Source organism: Protopterus annectens, chromosome 1.part2 (assembly GCF_019279795.1).
Source record: "Protopterus annectens isolate FY-2018-M chromosome 1.part2, PAN1.0, whole genome shotgun sequence".
NCBI classification, from domain to species: Eukaryota; Metazoa; Chordata; order Ceratodontiformes; family Protopteridae; genus Protopterus; species Protopterus annectens.
This window is the reverse complement of record NC_056727.1, coordinates 1,173,971,320-1,173,994,427: the sequence shown is the minus strand read 5'-3', so window position 1 is coordinate 1,173,994,427 and position 23,108 is coordinate 1,173,971,320. Positions and strand designations below refer to the sequence as shown.

The 23,108-nt window shown below is 43.3% G+C and overlaps 1 protein-coding gene across 1 annotated transcript in view; it reads right to left on the bottom strand.

Moving 5' to 3' along the window:
* The window catches only part of PTK7 (protein tyrosine kinase 7 (inactive)), a 2,009,558-nt gene that overhangs the window by 908,757 nt on the left and 1,077,693 nt on the right, over positions 1 to 23,108 (bottom strand). The window contains exon 5 of the mRNA XM_044060033.1: positions 10,403 to 10,556. Within this exon, the coding sequence (XP_043915968.1) occupies positions 10,403 to 10,556 (154 nt within the window). The remainder of the gene's footprint in view (positions 1 to 10,402; positions 10,557 to 23,108) is intronic.

The following is a 23,108-nucleotide window of genomic DNA, read 5'->3' as shown; positions in this document are numbered from 1 at the left end:
TTGTTTTGCTGGGACAGTAAGTGAGGTATTTGAGGCAAGTACCAAGCTGGGAATTGAGACATATTCATTAGGATTGGGTACCAGTATTGGCGGGGCCAGTCCGGGGCAATTAGTATCATCTTTGGATTTTCTTGTCTGACCTTTAGTAGGACCTTGGGACGAAGAGGCAGAGGAGGAAAGGTGTAAACCGAAAGGTTTTTCCAACTGAAGGATAGGGCATCCACTTTCCATGCTTGTCTGTGATAAGTCCTTGTGCAGAATTTTTCCAGTTGATAATTCTGAGGGGAGGCAAATAGGTCTATGTCCGGGCTCCCCCATTTCTTTATCATGCTGAAGACTTGTGGATCTAGTTTCCACTCATGAGGGACCATAAGGTTTCTGCTTAAATTGTCTGCCAGAGTATTTTGCTTTCCTGGCAGGAACTGAGCTTGAATATGTACTTGGTAAGTCAAGGCTGTATCCCACAGTGCCATGGCTAGTCTGCAAAGGGGGTATGAGTGCATGCCCCCTGCTTATTTATGTACCATATAACCGTGGTGTTGTCCGTCTTTATCAGTAGTTGTCCTGGATGAAGTAAGTCCTTGAAGGCTGTCAAGGAATTTTGAACAGCTAACATCTCTTTTTGGTTGATATGCAGATGCATTTGTTTTGGGGTCCATATTCCCTGAATGCATCTTACAGCCAGGTGGGCCCTCCATGCATAATCTGATGCATCTGTTGTTAAGGTTTGGCTGGCAGGGGGTAGAGTGAAAGCCCGTCCCATGTTTTGGTGACATGCCTTTGCCCACCATAGAAACTCCTGTGGTAGGCAGGGAATGAGAGGAATCATTGTTTCCAGACTGTGACAATGTTGACTCCATAAACTTTTTAGGTACCACTGTAGTTTCCTCATATGCAGTCTTGCATATGGAATCAGCAGAATGCAGGATGCCATGAACCCCAAAGCCTGCAGTGTTTGTCTTGCAGATAACTGGGTTTTTGTTGTCATCAGTTTGAAGTAAGTAGTCAGTTGCCTTTGTTTGTCTGGCATGAGGAAAGACATCTGGGCAGTTGTATTCAAGCTTGCACCCAGGAATGTTATCTTTTGAGAGGGTACCAATTGTGATTTATTTTCGTTTACTGTGTACCCTAGGCATGTTAGAAGCCTTTTCACAAACGCGAGATGCTGAAGAAGAATGTCCTTATTCTCTGCTTGAATGAGACAGTCCAAGTAAGGATAGATTTGTATACTTCTTTGTCTGGAAAATGCAATTACTGTTGCCAGGCACTTTGTAAAGACCCTGGGTGCAGTAGATAAGCCAAAGGGCCGTGCAGAGAATTGGTAATGCATAAAGCCAGCCTTGAAATGGAGGCATCTTCTGCACGATTCCCTTATTGGGATAAGCAGGTATGCCTCTTAAGTCTATTGTCACTAGCCAAGCGTTCTTTCCCAGCATGGGCAGAAGCTGCTGCAAAGTTAGCATTTTGAATTTTGGAATGTCCAGGTATGTGTTCAAAATTGAAAAATACAGTACTGGGCGCCAGGCCTTGTCTTTTCTGGGTACCAAGAACAGTCTTGAATAAAACCCCTTGCCCTTTTTCCTGTTCTGGTACTGGCTGAATAGCCCCTATATCCATGAGGGACGTAACTTGTTTCTGTGCCTCTGGCCATTGATTTTTTGGCAGACCTGGCCATCCGTTTGCAATTGGCAGAGTGTGGAAGTGGAATCTGTATCCCCGAGATACTACATTTAACAACCACTTGTCCTGGGTTATTAACTGCCAATTTTGAGCATAAAGTGCTAATTTTCCCCCTAAGGGTGCTTCCAAAAGATAAGTGCTTGGTGATGGCAGAGGGAAGTCATTGAGACTATTTATTGTAGGGTTGCGCTTTATTTCCTCCAGATTTGGAGGTAGAAGCACCCCATTGCTTTGACCTGTAGGAATCCTGTAGACTTGTATATAGAACCTTTAGGGTGCCTGGATTTGCCCCGTTGAGCTCTGTCAGACACGGGAAAGGACCAATTTTTTGTTAGCCAGTATCTACTGAATCTTGGTGGCTGCACTTGTAAGAAGTCTTTTACAGTTTGCATAGACTTAGCTTTGTCTTCCATTTTCTTTAAAACCTCTTCTGCCTTAATACCAAACAGAGTATCATGCTGTAAAGGTGCATCCAGCAATTTAGCTTTAACATGATCAGGCAAATTTTGCTCTTTTAGCCAAGCATGCCTCCTAATCACAGATCCAGTAACTGTGGCCCTGCAGGAGGCCTCTAAGGAATCAAAACCACATTGCAAAGTATGCTTTCCAACTTGTTGTGCTGCATGCAATAATTCCTGCAATTCTTTATTTTCTGCACATGCAGAAATCAATATCATTTTCTGTTTCTGTAATCCCATAACATGTTGTTGATACGTGAGCATATGAAATGAGAAGTTATGTACCTACCATAACATTCCATGTTAGTTGTCTTCTCTCGCCTTCTTTCTTGCTGGATGGGTTCGGAGCCGAACCTCGGCTCCGACTCGGCCTATACTAAAGCTCGAGAGTTAATTTTACCGGCTCGAGGCAACCCTATATCCCATGATGCTAGGCGGCAACTACCCAGATCTCGTTTGGTAGCTAAGAAACCATAGCCAATTCAGTCTCCCCTCTGAGGTGGAGGAGGAGAAGGAACAACGCCCAAAATATCACTACCTGAAGCTGAATCTACCCCAGGACCAAATGTCTGAGCTAGGAATAATGCAAGATAAGGTCCCTGTAAAAAGGGGAAGAACGTCTCGGTCTGTCCAGGCTAGGGGGATGGTGGGCGGGACGCAAGAAAGAAGGCGAGAGAAGACAACTAACATGGAACGTTATGGTAGGTACATAACTTCTCAATGTTAAGTTGTCAATCTCGCCTTCATTCTTGCTGGATGGGACCACGTCCCTAGCACCTTTATCCTGGGTGGCTCATAGAAACAGACTCTTGAGAACGGTGGAACCAAAATTTGCCCTGTTTCTGGAGGCCATGTCCAATCTGTAATGTGTAACGAAAGTATGAGGAGAGGCCCATGTGGCAGCCGCACAGATAGTGTCTATTGGTAATCTAGCTTGAAAGGCTGTAGATGTAGCCAACGCTCTGGTTGAATGGGCTCTTGGCCTAGAAGGCAATTCTTTACCTCTGAGTTGATAAATACAGGTAATCACAGAAGACAGCCACCTAGACAGGGTTACTTTAGATACCGGAAGACCCTTCTTACTCTCAGCATAAGATAAAAAAAGTTGATCAGATTTCCTGAATTGTTTAGTTCTGTCCAGATAGAAGCGGAGCTGATGAATGTCCAAACAATGTAGTTTTTGCTCCGCCCTGTTTGAATAATTAGGAAAGAGAACTGGAAGATCAATAGATTGATTTAAATTTGTCTGAGAAGCCACCTTGGGTAAAAAAGACGGGTTAGTTCTTAGAGAAACCCTGTCTTTGTGGAACAGTAAATAAGGAGGGCGAATACAGAGGGCATGAAGTTCAGATACTCTCCTAGCCGACGTAATGGTGACTAGGAATAGTGTTTTCCAGAAAAGTAACTTCAAGGAACAGGTGGCCGCAGGTTCGAAGGGAGGGAGAATCAAGGATGCTAAAACTAAGTTTAAATACCACGGTGGTGGTGGGGGGGGGTCTTTGATTGGAGGCCTGAGTAAAAAGATACCTCTGAGGAATGCCTTGCAAAGCTTATGGGACATGATGTTGGAGTCCGACAAGCCTATGTGAAAACTTGAGATGGCTGCTAGCTGAACTTTTACTGTGGAGGAAGAAGATCCTGAGTGAAAGATTTCGGCTAGGAAATCCAAGACCGAGTGTATTGGAGCAGTGAAGGGATCTATGTTCCTAGCCTTTGCCCAAAAGGAAAAGCGTTGCCATTTACTAACATAGATCCTTCTGGTGGAAGATTTAAGGGAAGCTACGATAATATCACGGACAGAATTTGAAATCATTGGAAGCCTGGCTAGGGACGGAAGTGGAGCAACCAAGCTGTGAGGTTGAGAGATTGGAGGGATTGGTGCAGCTGCCCTGATTGATGGGTCAAAAGATCCGGCATTGGATCCAGATGCCAAGGCTGCTCCAAAAGGTAGCAATGCAGGAAAGGGAACCATATCTGTAGAGGCCAATAAGGGGCAATGAGGATCATCTTGGCCCTCAAGGCGGTAGCTTTCTGAATTGTTTGTGTGATTAACGGAAAGGGGGGAAAGGCGTAAAGAAGTCCCCGAGGCCAATCTTGGACTACAGCGTCTCTGGGGGGATGGCCTGGAAGGGGGAAAGAGTGTGAAGAAGTCGAGGCACTTGCTGTTTTGTGGTGTTGCAAAAAGATCGCAGCAAGGAAACCCCCACTTCCGAAAAATTGCTTGAGAGACCACTCGTGAGGCATGAGAACAGCTCTGCTCAGCCTGTCCGCTATGACGTTGGACTTCCCGGGGATGTGCATTGCTATCAGAAATCGCTGAGAAGAGATCGCCCATTGCCAGAGTCTGAGTGCTTCTCGACACAGGTGATATGACCTGGTTCCGCCCTGCTTGTTGATATACCATATTACGGACATATTGTCCGTCTGAATTGCAATCGTCCCCAGGGGAAGAGAGTCTTGAAGGGCTTGCAACGTCAAAAGCACTGCTCTCATCTCCAGGACATTTATGTGCAAGTGGCATTCGAAGGGTTGCCATGTGTCATGGACTGTCCTGCCCTGAAAATGCCCCCCCCACCCCCACCCAATCAGGGAGGCGTCCATTGTGACTGTGGCGACTGGGGGGGGGGGGTAAAGGTCTGCCTTGAATGACTTGAGGGGAGACCATCCACCAAGACTGATGTTTTCTGCAAGATAGAGTTATTAGGATCTTGTGTGTCATAGGGAGCTGTTGGAAGGACCACTGGGAGAAAAGCATCCATTGAAGAAGCCGCATGTAAAAGCAGGCAAGGGGAAGGAGCGTGATGGCTGCCGCCATGAGACCTAACACCTTCAGAACATACCTGGCCTGAACTTTGTTGTTCTGGAGAAGGACGTGAACATGACTTTGAATATCTAAGACCCTCTGCTCTGTTAACTTTGCTGAGAGCTGAACGGTGTCCAAGGTGGCACCTATGAAGGTAGTAGACTGACAAGGCAGACTTTTCGAAATTGAGAGAGATACCTCGCTCTTTGCAAATGTGGATGGTGTAGTCTCTGGCTAGAAGTTGACGCCTGGTGGTGGCAGTGAGGAGCCAGTCGTCTAGATATGGAAACACCTGGAATCCTTGACGTCTCAGGTGAGCCGTAACCACTGCCATACATTTGGTGAACACTCGGGGGGGCTGTAGTGAGACCAAAGGGCAGGGCTCTGAACTGGTAGTGACTGGCTCCCAGCCTGAAGCAGAGAAACTTTCTGGAGCTCCTGTGCATTTTGATGTGATAGTACGCATCCTGAAGGTCCACTGAGCACATCCAATTGTCCTTGCCCAGAAGTGGTAAAATGGACTGTAGCATGACCATCTGGAACCTTGTTCTTTTTACAAACTTGTTTAGATTGCTGAGATCCAATATTGGCCTCCAGTCCTGTTTTTTTTGGTACCAAAAAGAACTTTGAGTAGACTCCGGATCCTAGCTGGTCTGCTGGGACTGGCTGGATGGCTCTCTTTTTAGCAGCTTTGATATTTCTAGTGCTGCTTGTTCCCTTAGACTGGGTGGAACGTCTGGGAGACACCCCATTTGAATCATTGGGGTTTGGATAAAGGGGATTTTGTAACCCTCGGATATGACTGACTGCACCCATTTGTCTTGAGTGAGGGAGAGCCAGGCTTGTGGTTACAGCGCTAATCTTCCTCCGACTGCCTCCGAAGGTGGACAGTCGGGCAACACCTCAGGGATGCTGGAAGGGTTTTGTCAGAGAGGGTTTCTCTGCTACCCTGGTTCTGCGGACCCCCCTCTGCCTCTTGGGTGGCGTCTGTTGTTGTTGTTCCCCTCTCTGCCTCTAGGGGTGAACTGACCTCTTGCGTCAGGCGTGACTCCTTGTGATTTACGGAACCACATTTTTCCACCCTTTTGACCCTTAGGATATGGTCTAGACGGGGTAGAAGAATGGACTCCTATGGCAGAAAGGGTCTTGTCATCTTGTTCGCATCTGGTCAAAGTATCTTTCACTTGAGGTCCAAACAACGCTGAACCATCAAAGGGGGAGTTAGTGAAAGACGCCTTGAAGGGGTCTGCGAAGTTACAAAGCATCCAGGCGTGACGCCTCAAAGCCACACCTGTGCCTGTGGCCCTACTCGCTCCATCGGCTGCATATGAAATAAGCCGCATGGAGGAGTTGACAATAGAATTCAGAGTTCCTAGCTGTGAGTTAATTTTTTCCTGAGACCCAGCAGCTGATGGATCCTGTAGAACCTCACCCAGTTCTTTAAGAATGTCTCTTTGAAGACGGGTGAAGTGGCATAAGTAGTTCAGCGACCGCATGGCAAAGGTCGCTGAGAAAGAACATCTGCTTGCCGTACCTATCCATCGTCCTAGATTCCTTGTTAGGCGGATGGATAGGTACTGAAGGATCAGCCAGTTCCTTCTTAGTGGCCGCCACCACCATGGCATCAACTGGGACACCTTTGGATAAAAATTTTTATCAGAAGGGGCTGTTATAAATTTAGAAGGCCTCTGTGGGGTGGGTTCCAACGAGTCAGGGTCCATCCACGCCTTCCGTGCCACCACTTCCATAAGAGGGTCGAAGGGCGGAGACACCCAGGAGGTGGAGGGTCGAGAACCAAAAGCCTCCAGGTAAACCGACTCGTCCTCAGAAGGATTAAGGGAAGACCAGTTCCCCCTCTAAGGATTTCAAGGATGTCAGAGAAGGAGACATCCTCAGAGGGGGACCTTGGGGATCCTTCCGACTCATCCAAGTCGGTATCAGATGTGACTGACTCGGGGGAGTCCACATGCTTCCTCTTACATGTCCTTTTACACGGGGGTTCACCTGACGGATCAGGGGAAACCTTGGAAGAGGAGGATATTCCCAATGGGGAAACCTGAGGCGTTGGGTCTCGATGGCCGGGGGCAAGAGAGTAGGAAGAGACATCAGCAGGCACTACTGTGGGAGGAGCTCATGGAGCTGACCGTAGAGCAGGCACTGTGGCCAATACGCTCCTCATGACCTCGAAGGCGCCCCTGTCAGGCAGGCTGGAGAGCTCCCGCTCCGAAGAGCTAGGAAACCCCAGCCGGCACCGACAAGGACGGCTCCGAAGCCGATGTCGGGGCCGAACTCACCAACGCCGACGCTCGGAGAGGGAGAACGGGGTCGGACAAGGGTCCGATGCCACTCGCCCCCGCGGAGCCGGCGAGAGAGTCCAAGCGCCCGGATCCCTCCACCATGGACGAGATCAGAGCAGACGACGGAGCCAAAGGGGGAGGTATCAGCCCCGACGTCAAAACGGTCACGGCTCCGAGGAGCTCCGGCTCTGAACACTGGGGTAGAGTCGAAGGAGGAATAGTCTGTTGTATGGACGTATCCGCTGTCTGATGAGACGGGCTATGAAGCATTTGGGCCAGTGCCTGAGACTTTAATAGTCTACTTACCACTCTCTCAAGGTCATGATCGGAAAGTCTAGATGACCGAGAGGAATGGCTCCGATGGCTCCGCTCCAAGAGTAATGGTGACTTTGGAGCCGAATGTATGGACTCCAGTGATGGAGATCTGGACCGCTTTCTTGCGGAGGGCATCAGGGTTAATGGAGCCGATGGAGCCGAAGACACGTCGGCTCCAGCCGGAGCCGACTTTGAAGACAGTCTTAGAGGTATCGGCTCTGGCAGGAGACGATGCAGGTAGCTGCGATACTGAGGTATCGGCTCCAGCCGGAGCCGATAATGTCGCAGGTGATGAACCACCATCCGAGGGCTTGAAACTCGGAGCCGAAGGTTTAGGTGGTTTCGAAGGCTTCCACAGCAAAGACTTAGCCAGGGAACCTTCGGGCTTTAACAAGCCCCTTAATATCAATTTATTCCTGCGCTCCTGCAGGACTCTAGGGCTAAAAGCATGGCACACTGAGCAAGAGTCCTGCAGGTGCAGGGGTCCCAGGCAATAAACACAAGTGTGACCATCTGTCAGAGACATCTTCTGACAGCACAAGTCACACTTCTTGAAGCCTGAGACCTTTGTCTCCTTCGACATTGAAAAGTCGTAAGGAAAACCACAGTTAGGAGAAAGAAAAAAAAACACACACACCCCAACAAATAGGGATACAGGGATACAGGGGAACATACAAACAGCAAAGAATCCCTGTCAGGGAATTAAACTAAAAAGGAAGGGCCTAAGGCCTAACCTAGGGAGAGGGAGTATGACAGGGATAAGGGATAAAAAATAGAGACTAAACTTTAAATGCAACAGAAACTGGCCTATAAAAGACTAAAAATTATACACTAGGGGAAAAACTAAGGAAAATAATAGGATTTTTGTGAGAAAAAACAGTCACTAACCTGAGCCGGTAAAAAGAGCAACCTCGCTAGCGTAAGCAGCAAACGAGATCTGGGTAGTTACCACCTAGCATCATGGGATATAGGGTTGCCTCGAGCCGGTAAAATTAGCTCTCGAGCTTTAGTATAGGCCGAGTCGGAGCCGAGGTTCGGCTCCGAACCCATCCAGCAAGAATGAAGGCGAGATTGACAACTTAACATCTGGCAGTTTAAGGCCCTAATTGCCAAGATTGCAGATGTATAAACCTTCTTTCCCCATCTATCCAGTGCCCTGGAATCTCTGTCAGAGGGGGTAGGACTATTTGCTGTTGAGGCCTTAACACCTTTTGGACCCTGTAAAATAGTTTCAGGGTCAGCGGCAGGGTTTCTAAATAAAAAATGTGTGAGAGTCAGGAACCCTGTAATATTTGTCTGGCTTGCTAGGAGCCGGAGGTAAGGAGTCTGGGGTCAAGCTCGACTCCGAGAACACAATGTCTAAAACAGGAGGTATGGCTAAAGGCCTATGCTGAGGGAGAAGGAAATCCCTGAGCCTCTTTTTTTTGATTCTGAGAAATCTTGACTCTCCCAGTGAAAATGCTCTCTCAAAGTATGCAAGGCTTCTCCAAAGGAATAATCTTCAGGAGGAGATGCAGATCGGATAGATTCCTCTGCATCAGAATCCTCATAGGGTGGTATAGATAATTCCTGATCAGTAGAGGAATCAGAAGAAATAGAAACCTGATCTGAAGATTCATAATCAGTGTCTTGCCTAGGCCTTTTATCAGGAGGGGCCTGAGAATCCCTGATCAAGGTAATTAGGTCTTCAGCCATTTTGATCATCTGCTTTTTGGGCATAGAGGCCTGTGCACGTGGCTCATACGTCGGTTTTTTAGCTTTATAAGTTGCTTTTGTCTTAGATTTTGAAGCTGGCGTCGGTTTTATTTAAAAATGTTGTGGTCTGAATACACCCTTAGAAGCCAGTGCCTGCTCAGCAGCTCCGGACCCATCCGAGGGAGAGATATCCGCGGGTACAATACTTTGAGAATCTCGTGGCGTGCCGGACTCCACATGGGTCTCGGTAGGGGCCTGCAACCTGAAAGTAGCAGGTATCAGGGGCTGCGCAAGCGCCTCACTGAGTACCGGCGAACCGGTGACTGACTTAGGAGAAGCTTCGTCGTCGGTTCTGGACCTCGACGGACTGTCTCTGCCCTTTTCTTTGCATATTTTGTGTACTCTGGTAGTCAGATAGCTATCAGACAACATTTCAGGATAGTTAAATCTGTTTCCAAAATATTTTGAGGCAAAGCTATACCGACGCTTAATAGTGCGTTGGTTAAATCTAGAACAAAACCGACAGCTAAGCACGTTATGATCAGGGCCTAGGCAAGGAATACAGTATAAATGGAAATCCTTATGAGGTATTTGCTTCCCACAAGTAATGCAATTATTAACTTTTACTGACATCAGTATGGAGCAAGAAAAAAGTTTCCCCACTGGGGTACTTGGCTTTAGTGAAGACTTTGGTTCTGAAACTCGAATTTGAAAATTTCAGGAGTCAGCCGACCGGCACTTACGAACTGCTTCTGCTTCGGGCACAGCATGGCAAGAAAGACTGAAGAAAATGGCGTTGGCTGCCTGTTTTATACCCCTGACGTCATGGAAGAGGAGACCGCAACCGACACAGGACCCAAGACTTTGGAATTCAGGCCGACTGAGGGCAACCTACCAGCAGATTACCCAAATTTAATGACTGCAACATTGAAAAACGAAGAACATCAAATGTTTTCCATAGAAGTGGCGTTATAGGAAAATACCAAAATACATACATTCCTGTTGATTTATAGATGTACAGGTAAAACAAATGCAGACTCAAGCCTTCCTTTTCTTTTCATGCAAAAGAAAATATATGTGGATCGCTGTAGGAGATGCCATAATGAAAAACAAAACATCACACCAAACACCATTCATTGAAACTTGTGCCTTACCGTGACTTATTTGTAATGGGGGCAGTCTCATTCTCAAAGTACCATTTTTGTACTGGAGGTGGCACTGCGCTGAACTGACAGTGAAAAATCGCCTCTTCATGCTTGCTAACAATTTGATTTTGTGGAATTACTACTGCACGGGGGAAGCTTTCATCTTAAAAAAAAAGAAAAGAAAAAAAGGAAAATTAGAAAAAGACTTTTTTCCTTATCTTGTTAATGTTTTTTGACACACACACATTATATATATATATATATATATATATATATATACACACACACACACAAACAACTTTCACTCATACATTACTTATTAAAACTGCACTAAAACACATAATGCACTGCACTGTTGGTCTTCTGATTTGAAATAGTCATTTCAGGTGAGAAATGTACACACAAGTCACAATACACAAATATTATCTTTTCTGAAGAGGACTTCTTTGGTCCATTTTTTTCTTTCATGACTTAAATGAAATCTATATACATACACACACCAAACAAAACACACAAATTATTGACCTAAAGTGCTCGAACAAACATGAACCACACTTTAAAGCACAGACTACTTTACATGCACTACAGCTACATCTGTAACCAAGGATTTTTAGCTAGCACTATTTACCCTTCTAAGAAATAAAAACATGACAACCAGTAGAAACATTAATGGTTTACCTGACCAGCACAAAACATTAAGCAGTAAAAAATAAACAAAAGCCACAAAACAAAATGAAAATGGGAATTTTAAAAAGCATAAAATCACCCTAGAGACCTCAACGGTACTCAACAATCAAACTCTAAAACACAATCCTTGTCCTAACAGAATTTAAACAGCAAGCACAACTATGCTTAAACAAATATAAAATATGCCAACATCTCTTTAGAAAGAGAAACAAAATAGCCAGTAAAACAGACCTAAATCCTGAACAAAATCCCAGTACAACAGAATGAACAAATTCTCCCATTAGAAATGGATTATGAATCTAAAATAAAAGATTTAAAAACTACGGGAAAAAAGAATTACCTGACACTTTTGCAGTGCAGAGACTTTGGCCCAGACAACCTATTAGCAGCTCAGTGGATGGAAGAGCTGCAAAAGGATGGAACTGAGAAAACAGCAGAGAAAGACACAGTCTTACTTGAATAAATCCACCTGGGGAAGGAGCCCAGGACTGCAGTATTCCTGTTAGGGGGGCGGAAGGAGCCCAGGACTGCAGTATTCTTGTTAGGGGGGGCTCTGGCGAGTACAATCCCACCAAGAAATGCATCTGCACTCTAGCAGGAATTACAGATTTACAGTGGATGTAAAAAGTGTACACATCCCTTTTAAAATGTCAGCTTTTTATGATATAAAAAATGAGGCCACAATAAATCATTTCAAAACTTTTCCCACCTTTAATGTGACCTATAACCTGCACAATTCAATTCAAAAACAAATCTGTTAGGGGAAAAAAATAAAAAATAAATGTACAATATGTTGGTTGCATAAGTGTGCACACCGTCAAACTAATACTTTGTTGTGTGTGCACACACCCTTAAAACTAATATTTGGTTGAAGCACCTTTTGATTTAATTACAGCATTGTCTTCTTAGGTACATACCTGCCATCAATTAGACTCTGATTAACCCCAAATAAAGTTCAGCTGTCCTGGTAGGATTTTCCTGACATTTACTCAGTTGCCTGCTACAGCAAAAACCATGGTTCGCAGACAGCTTACAAACCATCAAAGAGATATCAACATTGAAAGGGATCAGTCAGGAGAAGGGAACAAAAAACTTCCAAAGTATTGTATATACCATGGAACACAGTGAAGATAGTAATCAAAAAGTGGAAAAATATGGGACAATAGTGAAGTGAAAAGACCTGGACATCCCTGCAAAACTAATGAAAAGACAACACAAAAACTAGTCAGGGAGGCTGCCAAGAAACTTACACCAACACTGAAGGAGATGCAGGAATTTCTGGCAAGTACTGGTTGCGTACTACATGTGACAACAACCTCCCATATTCTCCTATGTCTGGACTATGGGGTAAGGTTGCAACACAGAAGCAAAACAATACATCAAGTCTCCCAAAAGCATGTGGGAAAATGTGTTATGGTCTGATGAGACCAAGGCTGAACTTTTTGGCCACAATTCCAAAAGGTACGTTTAGTGCAAAAACACTTCCCATCACCAAAAGAACGCCATCATCACGGTGAAGCATGGTGGTGGCAGTATCATGCTTTGGGGTTGCTTTTCTTCAGCTGGAACTGGGGCTTTAGTCAAGGTGGAGGGAATTATGAACAGTTCCAAATACCAGTCACTTTTGGCCCAAAACCTTCAGGCGTCTGCTAGAAAGCTGAAGATTAAGCGGAATTTCACCTTTCAACATGGCAATGACCTCAAGCAAACATCCAAATCAAAAAAAGAATGGCTTCACTAGAAGAAAATTAAAGTTTTGGAATGGCCCAGTCAGAGCCCAGACCTAAATCCAATAGAAAATCTGTGGTTTGACCTGAAGAGGGCTGTGCACAAGAGATGCCTTCACAACCTGACAGATTTGGAGCGCTTTTGCAAGGAAGAGTGGCAAATATTGCCAAGTGAAGATGTGCCATGCTGATAAGACTCCTACCCAAGACGACTGAATGCTGTAATTAAATCAAATGGTGCTTCTACAAAGTATTAGTTTAAGGGTGTGCACACTTGTGCAACCAGCATACTGTACATGTTTTATTATATTTTTTCCCTAACAGATTTGTTTTTCAATTGAATTGTTCAGGTTATAGGTCACATTAAAGGTGGGAAAAAATTTTGAAAGGATTTATTGTGATCCCTTTTTTTAATATCACAAAAACCTGGCATTTTATCAGGGGTGTGTACACTTTTTATATCCACTGTAAGTGTGCACTCAAACTGGGAATAATACAGCAAGCACTTCAACACTGTTAACCCAATGTATTTCATATTTCCCACCTTAGTACTTTGTCAATTTTAAGCTTTTAACTCTTACTTTCTAAAGAGCTTGATACATTTTGATCTTCTTTTGTACTGGCACTTTAACAGAGCCCATACCATCATTACCAGAGAATGAGCACTCCAATTTTTAACTTGCATAAATATTTCTTCTTGTTCTTTTTCCATTTTTTGACCTGCCTCGTTTTCCTAAATTTTACAGTTTCTATTTACTTTCCTTTTTTTCTCTCTCTTTTTGAATTTTTTCCATGTTAACACATGCTCTTAGTTCCCTATACACTGAACTTCAGCACAGAACAATTTATGGCATCCCTGCAGCTTATCAAAAATCCTCATGACATCACATCATACCCGACAGTCTTCTACTGTCCAATAACTACCCATTCTATTATCAAAATATTAGCTTTGTCACCACCCATAAACTGAGCTACCAAATCACTAATTCCATGATTAGACTGCCTTTTCTGCAGTTTTCTCCTTTCCTTTTATGCAATATCCTTGACTTAAGAGCCCACAGACCCGTAACATGTCAGATAAAGGAATGAGGGACATATTCAAAATCTAAAACTTTCAATTCCATTTAATCTGCATACGATTGTTTTTTTCAGAAAATTCCAGGTTTCTTTTACTTGTTAATTTGTCTGTTTCCATCCAAACATCTCATCTATTCTTCGACTATATTTTGAAATACAGTTTTTACCTGTTAACTGTAGTAATGAGTACTATATACACCCACATACACAATCTTATGGACAAACATCCTTTTTCTAGTTTCCATTACTCCTAATACTGTTCTGAAGGACTTTCAACACCCACAAATCTGTGTGTTGCTCCCCCTTAGAACTGCTTAAAGCTATCTTCATATCAAAATCTTCTATTACATTTGCATTTAACCATAGGTTTATAAGAGATTACTAGGCTAATGGCTTAAGGGTCCTTACAAGCTTAGCCAATAACTCAATTCAACATATGGCCCCTATGAGCAAGAGGATAGCATAGATTTATGCCTGTGCAGACTATCTTACAGACTGCCCCTGTCCATAAGGGTCAGAGGCACTAGGCCAGGTGTGAATTTGTGATTTCCTATCCACTGATCCAAACTGCATCTGAAGAGGGCTAGGGAAGGGCTCTGGTTACTGTGAAAAGGAAGCCTGTTCCAAATAAGGGGCAATCTCTGAGAGACACATCAGTCCCTCCAGCATGTTTTGTTTGAGTCACTAAGTTTAGATCCCTAAATCGGGTGACCCTCATGCTGGTTGACTTGTGGATGTGCAGTAGCTCCATCAGGGCTGGATCTGTGAGTGCCTTATAGGTCAGGCATAGTTCGCCCCTTAATAGTAGATAGAGAGAGAGAGAGAGTAAAGGGACAGGGCTTTTAGTCTATCTGCATAGTTCATGTTTACACCCTGTATTTTCTTTGTGAGGAACCTCTGAGGTCACTCCAGGTGCTGAAAATGTCTAGTCAAGTACATGACAAATGGCGCACTGTATTCAATTACTGGTTTAAATGAGGGCTGAGTACAGCAGGACTATAAATTTCCTTGGATCTGGGTGCCATACCTTTACTTATAAGTTGTATCACATAAAAGGATTTCCTCATCACTGGGGACACATGGAGGTCAAAGTTCAGGTCACTAACCCTCTTTAAAGCAGTGTGCGCAACTGCACTTTTTGTCTTCATTTTTAAATACCAATATCCTTGATGCACTTGACTGTTGTTTACTACTAAGGAAAATGTTCTCCGTTACTGTTTCAAGATACCACCACAAAAGTACTGTTAAGGGTGACCCAAAAACATTACTATTTTTAAATTCCATGCTATTACTCTGAAAAGAAATCACTTAACATTCTACAACTTTAAAAATGTTTAAACAGTATTTTCACTTTTACCAGTCTTCACTCAATTTAAAATGCACACAAAAAAAATCCAAATATATGCCACTATCAGTCATCAAAAAAAAAAAAAAAAAAAAAAAAAAACACACTAAAAATGGTCCTGGCCATTGGAAAACACTAAGTCAGAGAACACACCTTAAATTAAAAAAATAACACTTAACATAAGTTAAGTACTTTCATCTCAACAAAGACTTCATCAGAACAGTACAACAAACACTTTCAAACTAATTTATATCCTGAGTTCAAAGTTCATTGGGAGGTCATGTTTCCTTTTTTGACATTTCTTTCAATATGTATTTGCCTAATACAATACAATCAGAAACCCAAACTATGAAAAACACCTTAACAAATACAAAAAAAATAGTAACTTGTTAAAAAACAACTAGACTATGCTCAAAATATTCAAACTAAACTGATCTTTGACTAATGAAACTAATAATTTTGTATATAAAAAAATGAACAAAATTAAATAATAAAAACCTTGTTATTTAATTTGTGTTCTCTGCCTTAGTGTTTTCCAATGGCCAGGGCAGATTTAAGATTTTTTTTTATTGGTGGTTTTATTACATCTCTGAGAGACCTCAGTATTGTTTTGGTTCATATATGCCATCTTTACTTTATATCAAACCCTAATAAGATCTTATTGTTTATTTTTTAAATCACACCATCTAAGGCCAGAATTTCTTAAATTATACAATATACAAAACAATGTTTTATACAAGGCAACAAATACTTCTAGCAATAAAAAATGTAAAAAAATCCTTTATAGAAAACACAGCAAATATGGCATATCTGAGCACCATCTTTCTGTGCATGTGCTTCATGCAAGACTTGTCCTAAAAAGTCCAAAATGTTTACCTCGATGAGGGCACATCTCAGAGGAGCAATCCCCATAAACTTTCATCCTTAACAGCTTTCTTTTTAAGCTTCACCACTGATGTGCACAGGTCATGACAGCTAAGTTAAAACCACTTGAATACCTTATTCTTCACTTCCCCATGCTTCATGTACATCTCATCAAAGAGTACACCAATGACATTAAACTATTAATAACGTACAATCCACATCAGTAGTGAACCTTCTGATGCTTTTCTAGTTAATGTACAGCTCGATTTGTTAAACATGCTCAGTACTAACATACACGGATTCACAAAACTTTTTATCCAACACTATTAGATATAATGTACACGGTCAAAACTAACTTGTTAGTTTTATGAATACTTACAGAATGGGTGACCTGTACATCAGCATCCTAACTGGAGAATGAACATTCTCCAGCAGGGTGTTAATCTACAGGTAATGCCCACTGAAAAGAGAGTCCGCCACTTCACAGCAGCATATTACAGTCCTGAAGCTCGGAGAGCAAGTAAGTTAAACATTGTCATTATTTTACGCTTGTTAAGCAGTGCTTTTGCTGTTTAGAGTGTAAAAAAAATAGAAAAAGCACACCCTTGTATGTATGTCTGTTTGTGTCAGTGCATGGGTGCATGAAAGTCAAAGTGAGATCGATCAACCCATTATTTCACACTCTAAGTAGCACTTTTGCTGTTTAGTGAGTGTAAAGGTAAAACAAAAAAGAAAAAAAGTGTATGTGTGTTTATCTTTCCGTATACATGCACGAGTGTACGACCGAAGTGTGTGCACGTGTGTGTATGACGAGTGAGACAGAGTGACAGTGATCGAGTAGTGGCAGCCGCAACAGTTGTTGCACATCTCTCAACCTCAGCTCATCTTGATAAAGCCTAAAATAAAGGGAGAACAAAAACTCAAAAATAGGAATAGATGTTGCTTTTAATTGCAAAGTTGCTGGAACAACAGGGCTTGTGTTAGCATGCATTTTCTGAAGTGTGTGTGTGTGTGTGTGTGTGTGTGTGTGTGTGTGTGTGTGTGTGTGTGTGTGTGTGTGAGAGACAGAGAGATTGCTAAATCGACCACCAGCAGCAGTTAAGTGGTATGCATACCTCTCAAACTCAGCTCAAGAAATCTGGATAAAGTCTAAAATAAAGGGAGAACAAAGTCTCCAAAACAGGCAGATTTAATATTGCTCTTATAAAATTACAGAACTGCTTGAATAATAGGATTCATTTTCTGAAGGAAATAAAGTCTGAAACTCAAATGCATGTCATTACTTAGCGACTTCAATCCCCGACGACTGGCAACAAACTGTACATTTTAGGAGTAAGGGGCCAAAAAATGAAGCAAAATCTGTATATCTTTTTGAAAATAATTACATTTTAGATGTAAAATAATTAATTCAAAAAAGTTTACATGTACTACAGCAAGTTTGTAACATTAGGCACAGGAACTATTTTACATCAAAAACATACAAGTAAAAAACAACTTTGCAGACAGCCTATTCTCCAAGGGTAATAACCTTCCAGGGTGTACTGTGTAAATAATGACATTTTAGGCATTACATGTATTATAATTATTCCACTACATCTGTGGTGTCGGGTTTCATAACTCTCCCAAACAGATGTTACACAGTAACACACATCCTATTGGGCATTACTGACTACTTACTCCACTGTACGGTAAAACTTGGTATCTAGTCTGCATCCCAGTCATGACTGCTCTGAATCTCTATATATTAACTCACTTCCTTATATTACCTCAAACAGTGTGTAACTATATCAGCAAATGGTGTAATCACTCATCAGTTTTTATTCAGCCTTATGGATGCTTGAAGTATTTAACAAACCTTTTATATTTACACATTAAATGTACTAAAACTTTATGGAGCACAAATATTATAACATGCAGCACAGCAGTGTGAATACTTCAGCAAACTGTAGGGCAAATTATGAAGTATAGCTCTAAGTCTGACACCCTCCTTTTTCTCTTACAAGGTGCTTTACCAAGACGTTGCTACAGTATTGCACTGAACTGACTCCATACTTGCTTAGTATACTGACTCTATCGGCCCTGAGGCCTATACAAGCCTAGCCAAAAAGGTTCCCTGGCTTTCGCCACCCAAAAAAGTTATTTTCCTGTGCCCCTGTCGAGCAGAGCCACAGAAGTGATACCCGTGGTGAATTTCTTATTTCCCATCCAATCAAGATTTTTCTTAAAGAGGGCTAATGAGGAGCTTTGTTTGACATGAATGGGTAGTTTGTTCCCGAGTATGGGAAGTCTCTGGGCCAGAAATCTCTCTCTCCAACATGTATAAACAGCCCTTGCAGGTCTTGAATACAGGACCCTGCACACCATAGTCAAAGCAATTTACCAGTAAGGCACCTCAGATTTTTATAAGGCCTGCCAAGTCTTGCATCCAGGGCCCTGTAAACTATAATCAAAGAAATGTACCATTACACCATGTGTGTGTGTTACTCTCTACATTAACAATGCTGCAATACCACAAACTAAATAGCTGTGTGTTTATAAACATGGAACTACTTCCAAATGACACTTCTTTCATTTGGTTTCCATGAAATTGTGAAATGCTAGACAGAGTAAACTCTCATTTAACGAACTCAAGCAACAGGCAAAAAAAAAAAAAATGAAGAAATGCAGTACAATTTTCATGTGCTGTACTTTTAGTTTCCCCCCCTGCCGAAACATACCTTATGTTTTTAGAGTTTTAAAAAGGAAGACAGGAATAAATTCCCACTCTCCTCAACCTGAGAACAAGTATTAGGCCTATTTTTAACAGTAACTCTCAAGCAACCAGAAAAGTACAGTTGTGTACACTTACCATAAATGTAGATGGTAGAGTGTATTCACTGTTGCAGTCATCACATTTGGGTCATCTGCCTGCAGGTAGCCCTCAGCTGGCCTGAATATCAGAGTCATTGGACTCCTGCGTCGAATGCTCTCTCTTCTTCCATGACATCAGGTCGTCAGGGGTATAAAACATGCAGCCGACACCATTACATCAGTTTTTCTTGCCCCAGATGTCAGGTGCCCCCACAATGGGAAGCAATTATAAGTTATGGTTCACCTCCAACAAAAAGCAAATACACCAGAAAACTTAAATATACCAAACAAGAATAAAAGGCAGAGCCAAGAGAAGTCAGGGAGCTGGAGGGACAGTAACCAGGACTGCAACAGTGAATACACTCGAACATCTACACTAGTGGTAAGTGTACACAGCTGTACTATGTTCTTCATGTTTCACTGTTGCAGTTATCACATTTGGGTTGATTACCAAAGCTAAGGAAGGGAGGAGGAAGTTAGAGAGCATTAGGGCCAGCTATTAAGCCCTGCTAGACTGCAGTGGCAAAACTAGCCCTGGATTTAGAAAAAATAGGCATGTGGTAATACTTGGTGAAGGTATGTACAGACCTCCAGGTAACAGCTTCTAGGATGGCCCTGGTAGGGAGACTCTGAGAAAGGCTGCAGAGGTAGATGCAGCCCTGGTGGAATGTGATCTTATCTCTTGTGGGATAGGTTTTCCATGGTGCTTGTAGCAGAAATGAATAAAATGGGCTATCCATATGGAAATTGTTTGCTTTGAAATGGCCTTCCCCTCTGCCCCTGCAGCAAAGTCAACTAGCAGCTGTTCAGTTTCTCTGAGAGGCTTAGTCCTGTCCAAATAAAATCTAAGTTGTCTGTGCATGTCCAGAGAGTGCAGTATTCGTTCCCCTTTGTTTTGTGGATTAGGGAAAAAAGTAGGCAAATGAATGGACTGATTTAGGGCCATACTAGACACCACCTTGTGCATAGTTTCATAGGTAGGTACTAGGCTATTGGCCCTGGGGCCTATACAAGCCCAGCCAAAAAGGTACCCCGGCTTTTGCCACCCAAGAAAATTATTTTCCTGTGCCACTGTCGAGCAGAGGATTGGTCCCGAGGGAAACCCTGTCTGCATGGAAGGTTTGGTCCTGAGGGAAACCCTGTCTGCATGGAAGATAATGAAGGGTTCCACTGCCATGAGGGCCTGTAATTCAGGCACTCTTCTTGCTGAAGTGATGGCTAGAAGGAAGGCTGTTTTCCAAGAAAGGAATTTCAACTCTGATGTTGCAGCTGGCTCAAAGGGGGGAGGGTGAGCTTTTTCAATACAAACTTTAGGTCCCAGGGCTGGAGAGGGGGCTCTCCTGGGGTTTTTAAATTTTTGGCCTCTCTAAGGAATTGTTTTAGCAGGGAGTGGTAGAATAGGGGTGGCTCAGTACTATAATGTGTTGAAATGGCAGAGGCGTGAATTTTAATTGACGAGAAGGCTAGGTCCTTGTAGAGCATTTCTATTAAGTACTGAAGAATATGAGGTAAGCAGGGCACCTTTGTACCCATACCATGAGTCTGGAACAGTATCTTTTCCACTTTTCAGCATAGGAATTTCTAGTACTAGGCCTCCCTGCCTCTAGAATAACATCTAGCACCTGCGTACTGAGGGATGCTATTGGAGAGCTCAAGGAATTAGCCAGGCTGCAAGGTTAAGGGTTTGAAGCTGAAGGTGTAGAATCTGACCTGCCTGCTGGGACAGCAGGGTAAGGGTCTGAGGCAGGTGCCATGGTTCCAGCAGTGTCATACTGCGCAAGAGGGGGTATCAGTGCTGGCGTGGCCAGTCTCATGCAATCAGTACTGTCCTTGGTTTGTCCGGTTTGATCTTTAGCAGAACCTTCGAGAGGAGAGGCAGAGGGAGAAAGGCATAAACCGAGAGGCTTTCCCAGGTAAAGGACAGGGCATCCACTTTCCAAACTTGACTGTGGAGTGTGTCCCTGTGAAAAATTTGTCCAGCTGGTAGTTCTGAGGGGAGGCAAACAGGTCTACCTCTGGAGTGCCCCATTTGTTCAAGAGGTTAAATATTTTTGGTTCTAGTTTCCATTCGTGTGTGTCCATGAGATTTCTGCTTAGGTCGTCTACCAGTGACTTTAGCTTGCCTGGCAGGAATTGAGCTTGTAGGTGCACTTGGTAGCTCAAGGCTGTGTTTCACAGAGCCATGGCTAGTCTGTAGAGAGGGTACGAGTGGGTTCCCCCCTGCTTATGTACCACATAACTGTGGTGTTGTCTGCCTTTACCAATAGTTGTCCTGGAAGAATGCGGTCGTTGAAGGCTATCAGGGATTTCTGTACAGCTAACATTTCTTTTTGATTGATATGCAGGAGCATCTGTCTCGGGTTCCATTTGCCCTGAATGCACTGCCCTGTTAAGTGAGGGGCCCCCCTCATGCATAGTCTGATGCGTCTGTTGGTAGGGTTTGGGCGGCAGGGGGTAGAGTGAAAAGGAGCCCCTTGTTGTAGCAGGCCTCTGCCCACCAAAGGAACTCTGTCTTTATACAAGGAATTATAGGCATCATTGATTCCAGGTCCTGAGAATGTTGACACCATAGGCTTTTTAGATACCATTGTAGTTTCCTCATATGCAGTCTTGCATATGGAATTAGTAGAATGCAACAGGCCATGAAATTCTCTGCAGATAGCTGGGGTTTTGCAGCCAATAGTTTGAAGTAGGTTGTCAAATAAACTTGTTTCTCCGGAGTGAGGAATGCCATCTGGGAAGCTATGTTCAAGCTTGCTCCCAGGAATACAATCTGTTGGCAGGATACTAGATGAGATTTCTTTTTTTGTTTTTATGGTGTGTTTCTTTACGAATGCCAGATGTTGTAATAGCAAGTCCTGGCTTTCTGCCTGAATCAGACAATCTTCCAACTATGGGTATATTTGAATATTTCTCTGGCTGCAAAATGCAATGGCTGGAGCTAGCCACTTTGTGAATACACTGGGCGCAGTAGATAAGCCAAAGGGAAGTGCAGAGAACTGATAGTGCATGGAGCTTGCCCTGAAGCGTGGGAATTTTCTGCAAGATTCCCTGATTGGAACGTGCAGGTAAGCTTCCTTTAAGTCTAAGGTTGCCATCCAGGCATCTTTGCCTAGCATAGGAAGAAGCTGTTGAAGTGTTAGCATTTTAAATTTTGGGATTACCAGAAAGGTGTTTAGAATAGAGAGGTCCAGGATAGAATGCCAGGAGCCGTCTTTTCTGGGTACCAGGAAAAGTCTTGAATAAAAAAGTACAGTTTTGTACCTACCATAAATGTACATGTTCGAGTGTAAACACTGCTGCAGTCATTACACTTGGGGTTATCCTGCTGTCAGGCGGTTCCCCAGTCAGCCTGAGTTGCAAAGTCTTGGTCTGGCGTTGGCTGCTGCTGCCTCCTCCCTGACGTCAGTGCGACAGGGGAATATAACATGCAGCCGACGCCATTTTCTTCAGTTTTTCTTGCCCCAGATGTCAGGTGCCCCCAAAAAGGTAGGCAATTCAAATTGCAAGTAAAATATACAAAAGAAAAGCAAACAACCATTTTTAGTTACCAGCAAATACCCCCCACAGGTAATAAAGGGTAGATGACCTAGGTAAGTACCAGAAAGTAAGATGGGAAGGAGGGAGGGTAATCTGGACTGCAGCAGTGTTTACACTCGAACATCTACATTTATGGTAGGTACAAAACTGTACTATGTTCATTGTGTTACACTGCTGCAGTCATTACACTTGGGTGGAATCCCAAAGCTGAGGTAGGGAGGCTGGATCTATAAGGTATTAGGGGTGGCTATAAGGCCCTGCAGTACAGCAGTGGCAAAGCCAGCTCTGGATTTGGAGTATAAAGGCAAATGGTAATGTTTGGTGAAGGTATGCACAGAACTCCATGTTGCTGCTTCCAAAATATCCTTGGCAGGTACTCCTCTGAGGTAGGCAGTTGAAGTGGCTGTTGCCCTGGTGGAGTGAGATCTAATGCTTCTAGGCACAGGTTTCCCATGGTGGGTATAGCAGAAACGTATACAGTGTCCTATCCATTTTGAAACAGTCTGCTTTGAAATGGCTTTTCCCTGTGCTCCTGCAGCGTCTGCTACCAATAATTGCTCAGATTTTCTGAAAGCTTTGGTTTTGTCCAAGTAGAAGCGCAACTGTCTGTGAATATCCAAAGAAT